This window comes from Scylla paramamosain, chromosome 18 (assembly GCF_035594125.1).
Source record: "Scylla paramamosain isolate STU-SP2022 chromosome 18, ASM3559412v1, whole genome shotgun sequence".
Taxonomy (NCBI): domain Eukaryota; kingdom Metazoa; phylum Arthropoda; class Malacostraca; order Decapoda; family Portunidae; genus Scylla; species Scylla paramamosain.
Genome location: NC_087168.1, coordinates 6472501 through 6493540, shown reverse-complemented (window position 1 = coordinate 6493540; position 21040 = coordinate 6472501). Strand labels below are relative to the sequence as shown.

General features: G+C 39.7%; 1 protein-coding gene across 3 annotated transcripts in view; it reads left to right on the top strand.

The window, feature by feature from the left end:
• Positions 1-21040, top strand: part of LOC135109065 (RING finger and CHY zinc finger domain-containing protein 1-like) — a 103180-nt gene that overhangs the window by 62429 nt on the left and 19711 nt on the right. The window contains exon 6 of one of the 3 annotated variants that reach the window (XM_064020088.1): positions 20771-20870. The exons of 1 other annotated variant lie outside the window; for it this stretch is intronic. In XM_064020088.1, coding sequence (XP_063876158.1) covers positions 20771-20870 — 100 coding nt within the window. Of the gene's footprint in view, positions 1-256; positions 20871-21040 lie in introns of those variants that run through there. One more of the 3 variants, XM_064020090.1, reaches the window with a different exon arrangement.

Here is a 21040-nt window from a genome sequence, read left to right as displayed (position 1 = left end):
TTTTCCTAAGCATTCACTAACTAGATTTTATCAGTACTAGATATGTAATAATTTTTATACATAACTGGCAGCTTAACCCAACAAATATATAAACAGATCCTGTCATAATCAACATTTTTGGTAATAACAACCAGGTTGATAACAGATGTTCTGCAGTGGCTCTGGTCAGTATATTTGTTTAATATGCAATTCATCTCTTTATCTCTTTATGCAATGTATCTCTTTATCCCTCCTGAGAAATCCTTTCTTCCTTCAGAACAGTCTTGTATTGATACAAGTCCCCAGCCAGCCTTGCAACATGAGTCTCTATATTCTCCAGTCTTCCTTGAAGGAGTATTGAAAAATTATGTTTTCATTGCCTCTGTGCTTATGTCACAGATCCACAGCTTTTATCTGAATACTAGCTGTGCATGTGAGGACTATACATATGCAGCCACTTAAAGTGCTCACCCATATGACAGTAATGCCCATCACATCTGACACTGTGTGCCCACCTGACTTTAGGTTAGCCATTATCTGCATGAATTTGGAGTAGAGCTTCAAGGCTCAGTAAGTAGATTAGGGGTCATTTGCATGAAGATTGTCAGTGAGTTCCCCATTGTATCTCTTTATCCCTCCTGAGAAGTCCTTTCTTCCTTCATAACAGTCTTGTATTGATACAAGTCCCCAGCCAGCCTTGCAACATGAGTCTCTATATTCTCCAGTCTTCCTTGAAGCAACTCCACTTTTACACTTCTGGTGCTCTCCAAGATATTTTTCTGCAGCTTTGACTTCCACATTTAAAGGCATCCAATAGCTATACAAAGTCCTTAAGCATATCAGTCACTTCAGATACACACACACACACACACACACACACACACACACACACACACACACACACACACACACACACACACACACACACACACACACACACACACACACACACACACACACACACACACACCCATATGACGGCAGCAGCAGAGCTGACACGATGTGTTTTCTAGTGCTCTGCATATAGAAGGACCAAGTAACACAAATCACTCATGGTGTAACAAATATTATGAAGACCTTGGAATACCTAGGCGGTAAATAGGAAGAAGAGAAACAGCAGCTTCAGTATAGTTATCCTGTCTCTAGGAAAGTTTGGTTTGGTTTGTTTACATTTTGGACAAGGATGGCAGAAGGCAGCACCCCAAGAGGTTCATTTGAAGGTTTTATTGGAGAAGAAAGAGAACTATAGACTGCAGTGTAGAAAAATTTTGCATATGGAAGAAATGATGGACAAGTTATTAGGGAGAATAAAGACATTGGAAGCACACCAGAAGGAGACTGGTAAAGAGTTGGTGACTATTACAGCAAAGTTGATTGAGATGGAAGATAAAAATGAGAAGTTAAAGGTAGAAAGTGACTGTTTAAAGAATCAAATAAAAGAAAAAGTAGAAACTGTTCAGAAAGGAAATGAGGAAATGAAGTGTACAGGATGTGGATATGAGACAAAATAGTGGTTAAATGAATGTAAAATTGAAGAAGAATCGCTAAAGAAAATAATAGAACAACAAGAAAATGAGAAACAAAACCTGAGACAAAGTGGTAAATGTTATTAAAGAAGAGAAAAAATTAGTGAGAGACACTGTAGAAAAATATAAACAAGTAATTGTATTTGGTTTAAAGGAAGAGAAAATAGTAAACAGAATTCAAGGAGAGGAAAATAAAAGAACCTGTTGAATAAGTTACTGAAGAAAGTGATGGATGAAGACAGCCAGCTAGTAAAGCAAGTGGAAAAGTTCCATAGAATTGTGAAATATGAAGAAGAAAAAATGAGACTTATAAGGTTTACAATACAGGTACAAGCAGAAGAAGTAATTAATGAGTCTTGGAGGTTGTCTGGAGATGAAGAATATAAGAATGTATGGATAAACAGGGATATGGATGAGATTGAAAGTTTGAGCCAAAAGGAGCAGGTAAATGAGGCTAAACAAAAAAACAAACAATGAACGGAGAAGTTTTCTGGAGAGTAAGAGATATGAGAATAAAGAAATGGTACATCAAACAGTAAGTAGGGTACATTATACCAATGTAAAATTAATAATGTCGACTAAAATGGAATTAAATGAATTGTTAATCAGAACCACACTGGATGTTGTTGTATTACATGAGACAAAATTGAAAAATGAATGGGGAATTCCTGACATTGGTGATGATAAATATGATTTATAGATGAAAAGTAGAAGTAACGAGGGAGGAGGGGGAGTGATCATTCTGACAAAAAAAATGTGTTAAAGTGGAGAAGGTAATAAAAAAGTGAAGACAAGTCTGAAATTCTACAAGTGATGATTAGAAGTGGAAATGGAAGGATGATAAATCATGTAGGAGTGTATGTGCCACCTATGACCAATGCTTGGCAAAAAAGAGCATGAGGAGATGTTGGTAGATGCATTAAAAGGTCTTGAAAAGATAGTGATGGAAAGTAGTGATATAGCTTTTGTTGGTGATTTTAATTGTAAGGAGATAAATTGGGAGACATTGACAACTACTAAAAGTGAGAATTCATGGAGTAATAGACTATTAAATTGGACAGTGAAAAACTTGATGACTGAATGGGTTAATTGTGATACTAGATTTAGTGGAAGAGATAAACCATCAAGACTTGATTTAGTGTTTACCAAGGAAATGGAAATTATTGGAACTATATGCTATGATAGCCCTTTAGGTAAAAGTGGTCATATGTTGATGGAATTTAATTTAAAAAATGAAAATGTAATCATTGATGGAAATTATAAGGTGAAAAGATTTAGCTAGCTTTGAAAAATTAAAGTACTTTGTTGCCGTGGACTGGAAAGTCTTTTGAAGATGCAGAAGATGTTCAGAAAAAGTGGGATAAATTTATAAGGATATACAATTCTGCCATGGAGAAATTTGTACCTAGAGGAGGAGCGATATGTAGAAAGGGTAAAGAATAGTTCAATACAAAATGCAAAAAGGTTAGAAATTGTAAGAAAATGCTTGGAATAGATGGAAGAAGAGGAAAACTGAGAGCAGATGGGAGGAATATATTAATGTTAGAAACAAGTACATTGAGATAATAAGAATGAAGAGAAGAAACTATGAAAGAGATATAATAGATAAGTGTATAAATGAACCCAAACTATTCTTTAGACATATTAATGGGAAGATGAAGAAGAAGGAAGGTGTATCAAGATTGAAAGTTGAAGGAAAAATATATGATGATGCACAGGACATGGCAGAGGTTATGAACAATAGTTTCAAATTGGTATTTACTTTGGATGCTGGAAGGGAAAAGTTGGTGAGGAATATACCAAGTACAGCCCCAGTCAGTTATGAGGAAATATTTAAGATGATAGAAGAACTTGATGTAAATAAAGCAACTGGTCCAGATGGAGTTTCAAAATGGATATTGAAGGAATGTAGAGAACAACTGACTGATAAAATTCACAGTTTATTGGTGACATCAGTATCACAGGAAAGAGTACCAAAAGATTGGAAAAGAGCATATGTTACACCAATATTCAAAGGAGGAAATAAGGAAAACACACTAAATTATAGATCAGTGTCCTTGTCTAGTGTTGTAGGAAAACTATGTGAAAGAACAATAAAGGAAAAATGGATGGAACATTTGGAAAGAGATAAAATTTTGGTAAATTGTCAATTTGGATTTAGGAGGGGAAGATCATGCTCCATGAACTCATTGTACTTTTATTCATGGGTAGTTGACATTGTGCAGGAGAGAGATGGATGGGTGGATGGTGTTTACTTAGACTTGAAGAAAGCATTTGACAAAGTACCACACTGAAGATTGCTATGGAAGAAGACTGCTGGAGTGGATGGAGGATTATTTGGATGATACTGTAATACAAGACCAGAATTCATCTTGGCTGAATGTAACTAGTGGTGTCACACAGGGGTCAGTGTTGGGACTGATAATGTTTGCAATGTATGTGAATGGCATAAATGAAGAAATAGATAGTAATATGAACTTATTTGCAGATGATGCTAAGCTGATGAGAAGGGTAAAAAATGTAAATGACCGTGTAGTACTGCAAGAATGATAGATGGAGTAAATCTTGGCAAATGGAATTCAATTTAAGTAAATGTAAAGTAATGGAGTTTGGTAAGAGTAAGAAAAGAATACAATATCATTATGAGATGGATGGTATGAAGTTAAAAAAGTAAAAAGAGGAAGAGGATTTGGGAGTAACAGTTACTGAAAATTTGACTCTGGACAGACACATTTATAAAAATTACTGGAGAGACAATGAATTTGTGAAAAGAGTAAAAATAGCATTCTCATATTTGGATGAAGGAATGATAAAAAAAAAGTTGTTGATTTCCATGATAAGACCAAGATTGGAATATGTGGCAGTGGTTTGGTTTCCTCATACAAAGAGGAATATTATAAAATTAGAAAGAGTACAAAGTGCAGTCACTAAGATGTTTCTGAAGTTGAGTAAGTCAACCTATGAAGAGAGATATTAAAAATATTGGAAATTTCTACTTTTGAAAATAGGAGAGAGAGAGAGAGAGAGAGATTTAATAAACATCTATAGAATGATAAATGGTATGGAAAATGTGGACAAAGAATGTTTTATAAATTTAGACACATAGAGTACAAGGGGGGGACAGTAAGAAGCTGAAGAAAGTTAACTGTAGAAGAGACATTAAGAAGTGTAGCTTTCCTCATGAAGTGTGAACAAATGGAATGAAGTCAGTGAAGACGTTGTCAGTGCCGTAACTGTCCATGCTTTTAAGACCAAACTGGAGAGATATAGAGACGGGGTACTATGAGATTACTCCCCTGCTGTAAACCACAACTAGGTAAATACACACACTGGAAACTTCTATGGGGTTAAGGGAACTTGGCAAGTCAAATGGAATGAGGTATTTCTTGGGATTTAAAGAAGAGAGAACATATATGAGAAGGATCATTAATGCTGAGAAGGAGTTAAGAGCAATAAAAGAGTTGATTGCTGGAATTTTGGAAAAGCAGGACAAATTAATCGAAGACCTTAGAAAAAAATGTGAAGAGTATGATAGTGTTCTAAAGGTAAACAATGAGATGAAGATGAGTTTGGAAAAACTAAAGGGAGAGAATGCCACACTGAAAGTTAAGTATAACAATCTTGGAGTAATGATAAAGTGAAATTAGTTCAGAGGGGATAAAAAAAGATAGAAGAATGACATGACAAATTGAAGAATAGAATTATTTCTTATGTTCTTATGCTCTTATGAGTCACTTGTTAAGGTAATCAAAGAAAATAAGAACCTTGTAAGAGACAATGTAGAAAGGTATAAATGTGTACTAGTCTTTGGGAAGAAAGAGGATAATTTACCACACAAGCTTGAGAGAGAAAGGATGGAAAGTGTTAATGTTGTAAAGAAAGTTAAGAGTGATGGCAGTAACCTGGAAAATGAAATTGAGGAATTCCAGAGGTTGGGAAAATATGTACAAGGAAAAACAAGGCCATTAAAAATAAAGTTTAAATCACAGATAGATGCTGAAGAAGCCCTGGCAGGGGTGAATAGGTTGGCAAAAAAGGAAGAGTACAGAAACATCTGGATAAAGAAAAACCTTGATGAGGAGGAAAGGGCAAAAGTGAATGAACTGTGGTCAGAGGCAAAGACAAAAAAATGAGGAAAGATCAGAAAAAGAGGGAAAAAAAATCTTCTACAGAAAAGTGATGAAATGAAAATAAGAAAATGGGACATAAAAACCAGGGTGGAGGTAAGTGTAAACTAAAAGTGACATAAACAAATGTGAATGGACTGATCACTGTAAATACTGAATTAAACAAGTACTTCAGAAGAAATTGACCTGATGTTGTGGGGCTAACAGAGATAAAACTGGATAAATCCATTGAGTGCTTAAACATAGGTGATGAAAAATATGATGTTTGGAAAAAGTTGGGAATAAACAAACAAGGAGATGTTATGATTTTAAAACATAGGTGATGAAAAATATGATGTTTGGAAAAAGTTGGGAATAAACAAACAAGGAGATGTTATGATTTTAACCTAGAAAGACCTACCTACATGTGGATGAAGTAGTTTATGGAAGCAGTAAAGTTGAATTGATTAAAGTGGGGATTCGGAACAAGGGTAAAGCCATGAGGAACTTTACACTGATATACGAGTATGTACCCCCAAGGACAAGGTCGTGGAACAATGAAGAACACGAGGAAATAAAAAAAAGAAACGTTATCAAATATGGAGGAACTTATAAGCCGCTGCAAAAAACCTGACCATCATGGGTGACTTCAGTTGTAAAGAAGTAAATTGGGAGGAGTGGACAAGTAATGTGATGAATCATGGGGGAGTGAAATGATTAAGTTAGCCATGGAAAACACTTTAACACAATGGACTACAACTTGTATGAGATTTAGGGATGATGACCTACCATCAAGACTGGACTTGGTTCTCATGAAAGACCCCAAAATTATAGAAAGTGTCACCTATAACTCCCCCTTAGGCAAGAGTGATCACATGCTAGTTGAACTCCAAATAACAGAGACCTTAAAGTGTCTGAGAGAAGAGAGTTACAAGATTGGAAGACTGAACTATAGTAGGGCAGACTATAAAGCCATGAAACAATATTTTACACAGGCTGATTGGACCACCTTTGACATGACCAATAACATCAGTGAAAAGTGGGACATTCCTTAACACTTATAATGACAGTGTCAGACAATACATGCCAAAAGTGAGCAGGAGAAAAATTAGGAAAAGTGACTGGTTTGACAAGAGGTGTATGGAAGCAAAAAGTAAGAGAGACTGGATGTGAAATAAATGGAGAAGGAAAAGAAGGCCAGAACTATGGAAAAACTACATGAAGGCCGGAAATGAGTATTTGTCACACAACCTGTTTCATATGACTTAGGAATAGAGTCCTGGGACTCATCCCTGATCACAGAAATTAAAGACCCCCTTAAAAATCCTCCATAGTACGTATGGAGAGAGGGGGGGTGTATAAAGAAAATGGGTTGCATACCCCCCCTCCCTCCACTCACCCACCACACACTAGGGCTGCTCCATTCTCTTTTCTGTGACAAGAGTGAGAGGACGTGTGTTCCCTGATTGCTTCTCGTGCTGGCTTTGTCTTAGGGCTACAAGGACGGGTGCCATGGACGGAGTTACATCAGCCACGGACTCTATGCCTCCTCTACATAGCAGGAGGATCTGCAATGGCAAAGGCTGTACAAGGAAGATAAGTAGTGAAACCTTGGATCCTCATAACATCTGTGTTAAGTGCAGGGATGGGGCATGTACCCCTGCCAACAGGTGTGATGAATGTAAGGATTGGGAGGTAGACACCTTGCTTAAGGCCTTCAAGCACCAACGCATCCTAGAAGCGAAATGTAAGTCTTATAGTAAGAAACGTACTTCTTTACATCACTCGTCATCATCCTCCCTCAGGAAACCAGAACCTGGGGGTTTGGTACAAATGACTGAACTACCGGAGGGCTCTGTTCTCTCAGCCCATTCCAGTGTGGACCCTGGCCCTTCAGCCTCACACGTAGAGTCATCCATCGGCTGTTTTGCAGACACAGTTATCTAATGTGCTAAGTGTAATGCCTCAGTTTGCTAACTTCCTGGATGTGTCTGACACTGACAAACACATGTGTCTGAAAGACATAGTTAAGGAGGTCGTTAAGGAGACAATAGTTAGGGAGCTTCCTAACTTCCTTTCAGTTTCAGCAGCCCCCCACTGTCAATTGAGGTCACATCCTTTGCCCCACCCCACCCCAGCTTATTGATATGAGACAAGTCGGATTGGCCGGTGAGGGACAGTTGACAGTGGGTGCTCCCAGGAATCCCTCACTTAGTGTAGTTAGCTTAGGGGTACAGGGGACAGGAAACCAGCACGAAGGCATCCCACAGGATGTGTCAGTTCCCCTGGCTATTCGTGCGAACAGGAGCCCTCTGACACAGGATCAAGCCTGCTCTCCCAACAAGAGGTCCAGAAGGGAGCCTAAGGACTTAGGAGGATGAGTTAAACGTTCATGACATGACCGTTTATCTCATAGTGAGCGGGCAAGGGGTCTGACTGAGGTTGCTCCCACAGTCTCTGTCACCCATGTGCCTCTCCCCTACTGTTTACCTCATAACAAGGGGTCAAGAAGTGTTACTGAGGTTGCCCTCATGGTCCCTGTTACCCATGCACCTCAACACTACCCTTCTGTAAGGAGACACACTTTGGCTGACAAGAAATCCACAGTCTTGGAAGAGGCTGGGGCTGATGCCCATGGTTCAGTAGCTTTGCACCAGATGAAGACTAATGAACCACATCCCCTGAACTCTCCAGGGAGTTCCTTGGAAGACAAATTTTATGCTCCACAAGAACTTTGCATCCCTCTGCAGAACACCTACGAAGATTCATGTGAATCATCACTGGGGGAGGAGGAACAGCATACGGAGGCCGAATCTTCAGACTTCCTAAAATTGGTGAACTTCGTTTACAGCCAATTTGAAGAGTCCAAAGGTGTTCGGGAGGATTATCGCGAGCGATCTCCAGGATCAGGTCAAGAAGATATCGTACAATGGAAGGGAAAAGATTCTTTCACAACCTTTCGCTGGTCGCAACCACTAATGAATTCAGTCAGATTCGTAGATAGGTGGGTCTCAGATCGTTTACATGGTGGGAGCTCGGCCACACTTCCTTATACGCGAAGACTGAAGAAATGGTATGAAGTCAGCGATGATGCACAGAGGGGAAAGGGTTCTGTGGTGAACCCATCCTTAGCTCACTTCCTTCCCAGGAATGCCTCAGATCTTCGTCCTTCGCTGTCTGGCACCGACATCCTCCACTTAAAGGAAGCTGTGCAGGAGGTACGGGAAATTCAGAACCTCCAATTCTGGATATTCGGGGCTTTCTCAAGACTGGCTAAATTGGGAGAAGCTGTCCCAAACAAGGACGCGCTGATGGTACAGGTGGTCGCTAGTATGCAGCAGGCAATGCAGAGTGCTACATGGGAGACCACGATGGTGTTCTCTAACTTAATGACGATCAGGAGGCAAGTGGTTTTGAAAACCCTACCCTCATCCTTCTCTGTCTCAGACAAACGGATTCTACTTGAGTCATCAGTAGACTCCCCATTCCTCTTTGAGGAAGATAAGGTGGCTCAAGCAAGAAAGCACTCATATGCGAAGGCCACTAAATCCTTTCAAGAGGCCGCTGCAGCTGCACTAAAGAAGAGACACCAACAAGCTGAGTCCCCTTTAAGTAGTCACCCAGCGAATAAACCATCCACCTCAAGTTATCAACAACCACAACAGCAGGTCTCTAACTTCAAGAAACTAAGCCTCCCTGTCTCATCTAACAACTCACAAAGGGGGTGGCAGAACACAGTGGGCCTGAGCAAGTCAGGTTTTCGCAAATAAGAGCCTCTCCCCTTGACCTCACAGGTAGCAGCGCGTCTCACACAAAGTTGGGAAGTATAGCAGGAGAAAGGAGCAGGACTATGGGTAGTGGAAGTACTCAGAGAAGGCTATCACATCCCTTTCACCAGTCATCCACCACTTTCAGATTTCCCAATACACTTTGGGAGTTATTCTCCCAACTCAGTGAGAGGAAGAGCCCTGAAGGAGGAGATACAGTCTCTCTTGAGAAAGGGAGCAGTGGGGTCGGCGTCCTCTGGTCTGGGGTTCTACAGCCGCATCTTTGTGGTGCCCAAAACTATAGGTGGGTTTCATCCAGGAATAGACCTTTCGGTTCTTAATCGGTCCATCCACAAGACAAAGTTTCGAATGGAGACAAGTACATCAGTGATGTCAGCAGTGCAAAGAGGAGACTTGATGTTGTTTGTTGATCTTCAAGACACCTATCTTCAGATTCCTGTCCATCAGGAAAGCAGGAAATTTCTTCACTTTGTCTGGGAGATCAAACATTTAATTTCAAAGTTCTATGTTTCGGACTGTCAACAGCGCCTCAGGTCTTAACGAGAGTGATGGGTCTAGTTTCAGCAGCTTTACACCAGCAAGGGATATGATTGATCTGTTACCTAGACAACTGGCTTCTACTGGTGGACTCCAGTCAGGAGGCAAGAAGGTCAGGGGAAAAGCTCCTGAGTTTGTGCAAGACTCTCAACATAACCATCAATTGGAACCAGTCAGATTTAGAATCAAAGCAGGTTACAACTTTTTTGGGAATGGAAATCCATTCAATGATTTTGAGGGTTTTTCCCTCACAAGACAGAGTATCCAGATTGTTGGAGACCATAGAGAACTTCATGAGCTGGTCCTGCCCACCAGCACAGGAATGGCTAGTCCTGCTCAGCCATCTTTCGTCACTAGCTCAACTAGTCCCAGGAGGTCGACGCAGGATGAGAAGCCTCCAGTTCCAGTTGTCCAACCACTGGGACAGAAGGGTGGCAAACAGCTCTCATTCAGTACCAACGTATGAATCTGTTCCGAGGCCACTCACTGGAGATAGAGAACCCGGAGTTGTTCCTATATACAGACACATCACTAGAAAGTTGGGGAGCGTCCATTCTGGAAGCAAAGGCGAGTGGCAGTTGGTCGCTACAGGAGCAAAGAGAACATATCACACTTCTAGAACTAAGAGCAATAAGATTGGGACTTCAAGCATTCGAAGACAATCTGCAAGGATGGACAATAGCCATTTTTTCAGACACCACGGCTGTGTCATACATCAAGAAAGCAGGAGGCACAAAGTCTGCCAAGCTCAACCACAAAGCCTAACGAACACTACAGTGGGTGGAGGACAAGGATGTGACCATCCTTACTCAATTTGTAAGGGGAGAGAGCAACATACGTAATGGCGGACTGTCTCAGCAGAAAGAATCAGACCATCTCCACAGAGTGGGTGCTGCATCAGCAGGTGTGCGTCATCCTGTGGAAACTTTGGGGTCACCCACTAGTGGATCTGTTTACCACACGTCTGAACTACAGGCTCCCCGACTTTGTGTCATCTTTTCACGACCCAATGGCGGTGGCCATGGATGCATTTCTTTTTCCCTGGGACCACAAGGAACTGTATGCCTTTCCCTACTTCCATGTCATCAGGAAGTTGATCAACAAACTTCTCAGTTCGAAGGGGGTCAAACTAGTTCTGATAGCCCCTTCTGGCCTCAGAGAGAGTGGTTCACAGACCTGGTGGAGTTATCCATCGACACTCCAAGGAGGCTTCCCTTCAGGAAAGACCTTCTCCATCAGTCCCACTTCCACAGGTTCCACCACAATCTCCACGTGCTTCAACTAGTAGGGTGGAGACTATCGAGCGACTTCTCCGATTTTGGGGCTATTTCAGAAGGTTGGCGAAGACAGTGGCGAAATCTAGACGAAATTCCACTATTGTGAACTACCAACATAAATGGAACAAATTCAGGCAATGGTGTCGCAGAACAGGCTACTTGACCTTGCATCCTTCCAGCCAGAGGTTGGCAGATTTCCTCCTTTACTTACACGAGTCTTACCACTTGTCTGTCTCAGCCATTAAGGGCTATAAAGCCATGCTCAGTAGTTTTCTCTTTGAAAGGCTTAAACCCGTCAGATGACCCAGTTCTGAGGAATCTCTTAAGGTCATTCAAGATCCATGCCCCCAAAAGGATCATCAGTCCACCATCCTGTTATCTGGATGTGGTTCTGAAGGCTCTTTCGTTGGCACCTTTTGAGCCCCTGAGGACCACATCATTTAAGGAACCTCATCAAGAAGGCTCTTTTCCTTGTTTCATTAGTGACCGCTAAGAGAGTCAGCGAATTACAGGCCTTGTCCCACAGGATAATTCGGCAGGCTGATGACCTGCTACTCTTTTACTTGCCAGAATTCGTAGCAAAGACAGAAACGATCTCAAACCCCCTTCCTAGAGAGTTCCGGATTAAGAGCCTGGCAGTCATTGTGGGATGGGATGATGAAGAGCGAGTCTTATGCCCGGTCAGAGCTTTACGCATCTTATCGGTGAGAATGAAGGAAGTAACATCCAGACCTAGGAACCTCTTTGTTTTCCCCTCAGACAGATCCAAGCCACTTTCAAGGAATGCCTTATCTTACCTCTTAAAGGAAACTATTCTAGAGGCTCATCACTTTGCATGATGCCCTTGAGAGTGAGGGCACACGACATTGAAGGTGTCGCCACTTCTCTCAGCCTATGGTGTAACAAATCCGTGACGGTGATACTGAATGCGGTTTCATGGAAAACCCCTTCAGTGTTCGCCAAACACTACCTTCAGGATGTTGAGCGAACAGACGACAACACATTTTCTCTTGGCCCAATAGTTGCAGCAAGCGACATTGTCGACTAAGGAGGAACTGCACTTAACCATACTCAACCAGAATTATGTGATGAGAGCACACTTACGTACATAGCCTTGCCATGCACCTCCTATTTCCAGGCACCCCAAGACACACTGTAAGTATTGGGGGGCTCATCTGGTCTCTACTAGAAGACATCCAGGTTCTTTAACTCTGGTTAGGTTTCTATGTTTAGCGGTTTCTTTTAGAACATACACCCTCCACCAGTAAATGTGGGAATCTTCCTAAGTCATGAATGAAACAGGTTTTGCGACAAATTATTTTTCAGGTATAAAAAACATTTTTGCATACTTACCTGTTTCATATGATTCAAACCCACCCTCCTCCCCTCTGCATGTTTTTTCCTGAGCAGAAAAGAAATGGAGCAGCCCCGGCGCGCAGTGGGTGGGTGGAGGGAGGAGGTACGCAACTCATTTTCTTCATACCCCTCCCTCCCTCCATACATACTATGGAGGGTTTTTAAGGGGGTCTTTAATTTCTGCGATCAGGGACGAGTCCCAGGACTCTATTCCTATTCCTAAGTCATGTGAAACAGGTAAATATGCAAAAATATTTTTTATACTTGAAAAATAATATTCAATTATGTACAGAGTTGAGTTAAGAAGAAACTATGAGAAGGATATAGTGGCGAAGTGTAAGGACCAGCCAAAATTATTTTACCGATTCATAAACAGTAAACTAAAAAACAAAGAAGGGATAAGCAAGCATGGGAAGTGAAAGAACTGATGCAAAAATGGTAGAGGTCATGAATGACATTTTTCAGAAAGTTTTCACCAAGGAAGATGACTTCAACAATCAAGAGGAAATGATCCAAATATCTATCAAAGTTAAGTTACTGAGTGGGTTAGATGCAAGGAAGGCACATGGACTAGATGGAGTGTCAACTTGGATGTTTAAAGAATGCAGCAGTGAGCTAAGCACTAAAATACACAAGTATCATTAATTGTTCACTGAGGGAAAGTTGAGTCCCTGAAGACTGGAGGAGATCAGATATTGTTCCAATATACAAAGAAGACAAGAGAGAGGATCTGATGAATTATAGACTTATATCATTGACAAGTATGGTGCCTAATATCTGTGAAAGGACAGTTAAAGACAAGTGGATGGAATATCTGGAGACCAAGAACATATTAAGTGACAAACAGTTTGGCTTTCGAAAGGGATGCTCATGTGCAACTAACTTGGTGTGCTTTTATTCAAGAGTTATTGATATAATACAAGAAAGAGAGGGATGGGCAGATTGCATTTATTAAGATCTGAAGAAAGCCTTTGACAAAGTTCCACACAAGAGACTAGTGACACTGGAAAATTCGAGAATTTGGTGCTGTGGGAGGAAAATTATTGGCATGGATGGAGGACTTCCTAAAGGACAGAGATGATGACGGTTTTAAAATGAAACATCTACATTCAAAACTGTTTACAATGGAGTTCCTCAGGGATCAGTTCTAGCTTTGATTATGTTTGCTATATACATAAGTGATATGGTTGAAGAAATAGGAAATTATACAAGTCCATTTATTTAAGATGTGAAGATCATAAAGGAAGTGAAGAATAAGGAGGACTTGAATAAGATATATGGCATTTAATACAAGAATTTTTATTTATTCATTTATTTATTTATTTATTTTTTTTTTTTTCATGTAGGAGGGACACTGGCCAAGGGCAACAAAATCCAGTAAAAAAAAAAGAGCCCACTGAGATGCCAGTCCAATAAAAGGGTCCAAAGCAGTAGTCAAAAATTGAAGGATAAGTATCTTGAAACCTCCCTCTTAAAGGAATTCAAGTCATAGGAAGGTGGAAATACAAAAGCTGGCAGGGAGTTCCAGAGTTTACCAGAGAAAGGGATGAATGATTGAGAAGACTGGTTAACTCTTGCATTACGGAGGTGGATAGAATAGGGGTAAGAGAAAGAAGAAAGTCTTGTGCAGCAAGGCTGTGGGAGGAGAGGAGGCATGCAATTACCAAGATCAGAAAAGCAGTTTGCATGAAAATAGTGGTAGAAGACAGCTAGAGATGCAACATTGCAGCAATGAGAGAGAGGCTGAAGACAGTCAGTTAGAGGAGAGGAGTTGATGAGATGAAAAGCTTTTGATTCCACCCTATCTAGAAACAGTATAAGTGGAACCCCTCTCGACATGTGAAGCATATTCCATACGTGGACAGATAAGGCCCTTGTACATAGCAGCTGGAGGGTGAGAAAAACTGGCAGAGACGTCTCAGAATGCCTAACTTCACAGAAGCTGTTTTAGCTAGAGATGTGAAGTTTCCAGTTCAGATTATAAGTAAAGGAAAGACCAAGGATGTTCAGTGTAGAAGAGGGGGACAGTATGAGTGTCATTGAAGAAAAGGGAATAGTTGTCTGGAAGATTGTGTTGAGTTGATAGATGGAGAAATTGAGTTTTTGAGGCATTGAACAATACCAAGTTTGCTCTCCCCCAATCACAAATTTTTAGAAAGATCTGAAGTCAAGCATTCTGCGGCTTCCCTGTGTAAAATGTTTACTTTCTGAAGTGTTGGACATATATGAAAAGACGTGAAAAAGTGCAGGGTGGTATCATCAGCATAGGAGTGGATAGGACAAGAAGCAGTAGTCATTCTAAGTAAAATCAGCAAAATAACTCCTCAGGTCCCCCCAACTAGTAGAGGGAAAACACCAGAGGCACCTTTGCTTAGGGGGATCCTGAGGTGGGATTGGAGCGATAGGAAAAGATACAGATATGAGATTGTGATCGGAGGAGCCCAACAGAGAAAAGAGGGTGACAGCATAAGCAGAAGGATTAGAGGTCAGGAAAAGGTCAAGAATGTTGGGCATATCTCCATATTGGAGCTTGGAAAAAGCAAAAATAGACCTGTTGGAACTTATGAGCTGGGAGAAGCAAAAATCCAGAAAAGGAACATTGAGAAAGATCTTGAGGATGGGGTAATGGATATTTCACTAGGAAACTTACAATCTTCTTAAGAACATAAGAGTAGCATTTTCATACATTGACGAGGATATGATGATTATTATAACTATGATATATCCAGATTTAGAATACACAGCAGTGGTTTGGTGACTGAGTCTGAAGAAGGACATTAAAAAGCTGGAGAGGATGCAATGAGCTGCAATAAATATGTTCCCAAGTTTGACAGACCTCCCTTATGAGGAGAAATTGTTAAGACTGGGCCTAATGTCTCTGGAGCAGAGGAGAACAAGAGAGGATTTGATTGCAATGTTTCGATTGATGAAAGGATTGGAGAAAGTTGATAGAGAGGACCTGATAGTGTGGGATGAGCGAATCACGGGGTAGCACAGGAAAAAATTGAAGAAAGGCATATACAAGAGGGACATCAAGAAGCACAGTTTTCCATATAGAACTGTTGAAGTTTGGAATGCGTTGGACAGAGAGGTGGTCAAAGTAACAACGATACATCATTTCAAGATGAAACTGGATAAATTTTGGGTTAGAGACAACACGAGCATAGCTCCCTTCCCGTATGTCACAACTAGGTAAACACACACACACACACACACACACACACACACACACACACAAACACACACAAGAGTAGTGCTGTGATTGTTGAGAACCAGGATTTAAAGAAGTATGTTGAGTTCGAAAAGAAATTTTTTGACCTGCCAGCAAAGGTGTGAGAGAATGAGAAACTCAAAGCCAATGAGGAGACAGTCAGGGTTCTGCATGAAAATAAGACTGAGCTTGAAAAGGCTTATGAACAAAAATGTGTTGAATTCAAGATCATGGAGGAACAAGTAAAAGAAGCAGTGGCCAAAACTGTGCTTAAGGTAATTAAGGAGAAGGAGAAAAGGGACACAGTTGAAGGGAAAAAATGTGTAATTGCTTTTGGACTAAAGAAGAGAGTGGCACCAAAGAAACATGAGAGGGAGAAACAGGAAAAGGAGACTACTGAGAAATTACTTGGAGAGATGCAAGAGAAAGGAAATAAGTGGATGAAGAAATTGACAGTGCACAGAATTGGTAAATATGTGGAAGAAGGACACTGCCCATTAGAGATAAGATTCAGGTCACAAGCTGCAGCAAAAGAAATGTTGGCCAGGACATGGAAACTGGCAAGAATAGATCAATACAGGAATGTCTAGGTGAAAAGAGACATAAATTAACAAGAGCTAAGATAAATGAATTGTTGAATGAAGCCAAAGAAAAATGCAACCAGAACAGAGACAGAGAAAAAGGAGTTTTACTGGAGAGCCATAGACATGAAGATAAGGAAGTGATATGTGAAGGAGGGAGGTAGGGGAAGCAAAAACTAAAAGTTGTACACAAATGCGAATGGGGTGACATCTGCATTACTAGAGTTAAATGATTATTTAGAAAAACAAACCTGGTATTATGGGAATCACAGAGGCCAAATTAAGTGATAAATTTGTGAATCTCAACATAGGTGGTGGAAGATACAATATATGGAAGAGAAATATAAAATATAAACAAGGAGAAGTGATAATGTTAGTGAAGAAGAACCTAGTGGTTGATGAGGTGATATATGGTGAAGGCAGCACAGAGATTTTGAGGGTGGAGATAAAAAAGGAGAGGAGGAGGGAAGAGAGACTATGCAGTGGTATACGTTCCACCAAAAATGAAACCATGGAGTGCTGAGGATTATGGAAAAATGTTAATGGATACACTGTGTACATATGGAAAGTTTGATTGCAAAGAGTGACAACATAATCCTAATGGTGGATTCAGCTGTAAGGAGGTGTGTTAGGAGGACTGGTCAATAGAAGGAAATTAATTGTCATGGGGAAACAGGTTGCTGAAAATAGTAATGGATAATGTTCTAACACAGTGGGTGAAGGAAAATACCAGATTCAGAACAAATGAAGAACCCTCAAGATTGGATTTATTGTTCACAAATGAACCATGGATTTATTGTTCACAAATGAACCAGAAATTATTGTTATTGAAGACCTCAACTACAGGACTTTGATAGGGAAGAGTGACCACATTTTACTTGAGTTTTTTTATAGAAGAGGAAATGGAAGAAGGAAAGAAAGAGGACTATAGAAAAGGCAGGCAGAACTATAGTAAAACAAATTTCACTGAATTAAGGAAATACTTCGAGAAGATTGACTGGAGTAAATTTGATGAAGCAAAAGGGGTGGAGGAGATATATAATAAAGGAATAGAGAGATGTGTGCCAAAGACATCTGCCATAGGATTTAGAGTAAATGACTGGTTTAATAGAAGATGGGAGAAGATGAGAATGGAAATAGAAAGAGCATGGAATAGATGGAGGAGAAATAAAAAGAAGTGACCAGTGGAATAAATATGTGGACGAGAGGAATAAATATATACTAATAAGCTGGGAGGAGAAAAGAAATTATGAAAAGAATATTGTAAATAATGCAAAGACCAATCAAAATTATTTTACTGATATGTGAATGGGAGGTTAAACAACAAAGTTGGAATGAATAAACTACAAGTTGATGGAGTGGTGTATGAAGAGACAGGAAGAATAGCTAAAGTGATGAATAACTATTTCCAGAAGGTTTTTACAAGAGAGAGTGGTTTCCAGGAGCAGGAGGATGAAGAGATGATTGATGCAGGGTTGAATGAATTAAATGTTGCAGTGCAGGAGGTGAAAAAGATAATGGAGGACCAAGATGTAAGGAAAGCAACAGGCCCATACAGAGTATCTAATTGGATGTCAGGAGTGTAGTTAGCAGTTGGCTGAAAAGATCCACAGAATCATAATACATTCATTAAAAGAGGGAAAGGTCCCAATGGACTGGTAAAGAGCAGATACAATGCTAGTTTTCAAGGATAGAAATAAGGATGACCCTTCAAACTACAAACCAGGGTCATTAACAAGTGTGGTGGCTAAGATATGTGAAATAGTTATAAAAGACAAATGGCTCAAGTATTTGGAAAAAAACAATATGATACAAACAGACAATTTAGTTTTGAAGAAGATTGTGTACTACAAATCTGTTGAGTTTCTGTTCATGAGTTATAGACATTGTGCAGGAGAGAGATGGATGGGCAGACTGTATTTATTTGGACTTCAAAAAACATTTGACAAAGTAATGCATAGGAGGTTGTTATGAAAGCTGAAGATTTTTGGAGCATTGCAAGAAGGGCTACTAAAGTGGATGGAGAACTTCTTGGAAGGTAGTGAGATGAGGACAGTAATTAAGGATCAAAGGGCAGCCTGGAAGAAAGTTTTAAGTGGGGTTCTGTGTTGGCAACAGTAATGTTTGTTATGTACATTAATGATATGCCTGAAGAAATAACCAGCTACATTAGCTCATTTGCAGATAATACAAAATTACTGAGAAAAATAGAAAAAGGGAAGATTGCGTGGCACTCCCAAAGGGACCTTAACAAGATCTGGGAGTGGAGCCAAAAAGGGGCAGATGGAGTTTAGTGCAAAGAAATGCAGTGCAATAGAATTTGGCAAGAGATTATTCATTGGCCAAGGAGAGAATCAGCAAAAGAACAGAAGAAAAAAACCTTGATGTAATAATTATTGATAAGCTGTCACCAGAGAAACACAAACAAGATTAGAGGTGAAAAATATAACCCACTGAGAAACATATGGACAGCATTTACATATTTGGATGAAGAAATGATAAAAAAATTATTGTGACCATGACTGGAGTATGCAGCTGTGGTATGGTCACCTAGTGCCAAAAAATCTATAAGAAAATTGGAAGAGATGCAAAGAGCAGCAACAAAGTTACCTTCAAGTTTGAGGATCTATTGTACAAAGAAAGACTGTCAAAATTCAGTCTTATAATACTGGAGCAGAGAAGAGAGTGATTTGGTTGCACTGTACAGAGTGATGACTGGAATTGAAAACTTAGATAGGAAGGTCTTGGTGATGTGGGATACAAGAGGCTCTGAGGGACACAGCAGAAAATTGAAAAAAGATGCTTGTAGAAGAGATATTAAGAAAAATAGCTTCCCACATAGAACCGTGGAGGTCTGGAATGATTTGGACCGAGAAGTCATTGGTGCAAATATGATAAATGAATTTAAGATAAAGTTAGATAAAAATAGATATAGAGATGGGACAGCACAAGCATAGCTCTTTTCCTGTATTTCACAACAACACAAACACATGTCATAATACATGTTCACAGCACACACCTTTCAACCATATTCAACAATTTTTCTTTGCTCCATAAACATTACTTTTGTATCCCAACACTCTTCACACCTTTCTAACATCCTATTCTCCTAAGCATGCACATTATTTTTCTTCCATCCTCTCTACCTACCTCCACACCTGTTCCTCTGACACCTCATAGCCATTACATTCACTCTTCTGCCCTGCTCCCATGGTCCATATTTTATCATACAGTGCTGTCAGTACCATTACCCTCATACAACCTTTTATTTTCCTTCATTCTAAGCGACCCACATCCAAAAAACTGCACTCTTCATTCCTCCCCACATCTTTCTTGCCTCATTCATTTTAAACTTCACATCTTTTTTATTTCATCTGTAGCAACATGAATTACATGCTACTTGAAACAGCCTACTTTCTCAAGCAACATGTCACTTAAACTTACATTCATTCACCCATCATCTGCCTTCCTCATGCACTCCACTCCTTAACTTTTTGTCTCATTCCCTCAAGTCACACACTCTTCCAACTCCTTCACCAGCTATTTCTCTCTGAATCAGCTGTCAGTGCAGCATCACTTGCAAACAGCAACTAATTCAGACCCCACTTTTTATCATCAGTATTTTCCAGAACCCAACCTATACCTGATATTCTTGTATTCATCCTTTTTTTGTACATCACTTATAAAATAATAGACAACTAAGGAAACATCACATATCCTGGATGCAGCCCTAATCAAACAAGAACTCTCACAACATGAAACACATGGTCTACGATTTACATAAAATTTTTTCTCTTCATTTAACAAGCTGCTACCCAGCCCATACAGTCTCAAAACTGTTCATAACCCTATCCTATCTATTCTTGATTACACTTTCTGTATATCCATGAATGATCAAAATACATACAGTACTTATTTTTTGCTAAATATTTTTCATACCCATATTGATACTTGGTATATAAGATTAGTTTGATAGATAAGTGCAGATAGCCATACAGCTTTGTAATTGGCTATCAGTTAACAAGGGCTAATTGACTTGAATTGAGATTTTAAGAATTAGTTTTTCTTAACATTTTAGTAAAAATGTCAGTGCTCTTTTGAGTAACATCTGATAACAAGTACATTTTTTTTTTTTGTTTCTAAGACTATGTTAACTATACTGAATGCATAGTTAACTGTATGAAGGTTTTGATTTAGTATGTTAGTTACCTTCTTTTTCTCTTTTTGTCAAGAATAAAGTATGCGATAATGTAAATTTCTTGCTACAAAAAAAAAATAATATTTTACTCATATTATGCTGATCATAAAACTATCCCCACCCTGCAATTAGTGAAAAAATCAATGTACCTTAAATATAAAATTCTCATAGATACCTTAACATTATGAAGTACACATGTATTTGTTGGCAGGAATGTTTGACAATGTTCCATGTTCTGGGCAATAAGTGTTTGAGGTGTGGCTCCTACAACACAGTGCGGGCTAAAGGAGGTCTGTGCCGTCGAGAGAAAGGTAGGATCCAGTGTACATTGAATGATCAAAATCTATAGTCTGTTACTCATGTAAAAATGGACATATACGTGAAGAATGGAGGCAATTTTGTTTCAGAGAAGCATTGTAAATCTCAAATCTTGAGATCCTCTTCATTCCGATGACCAACATACATATATACAGATGACCCC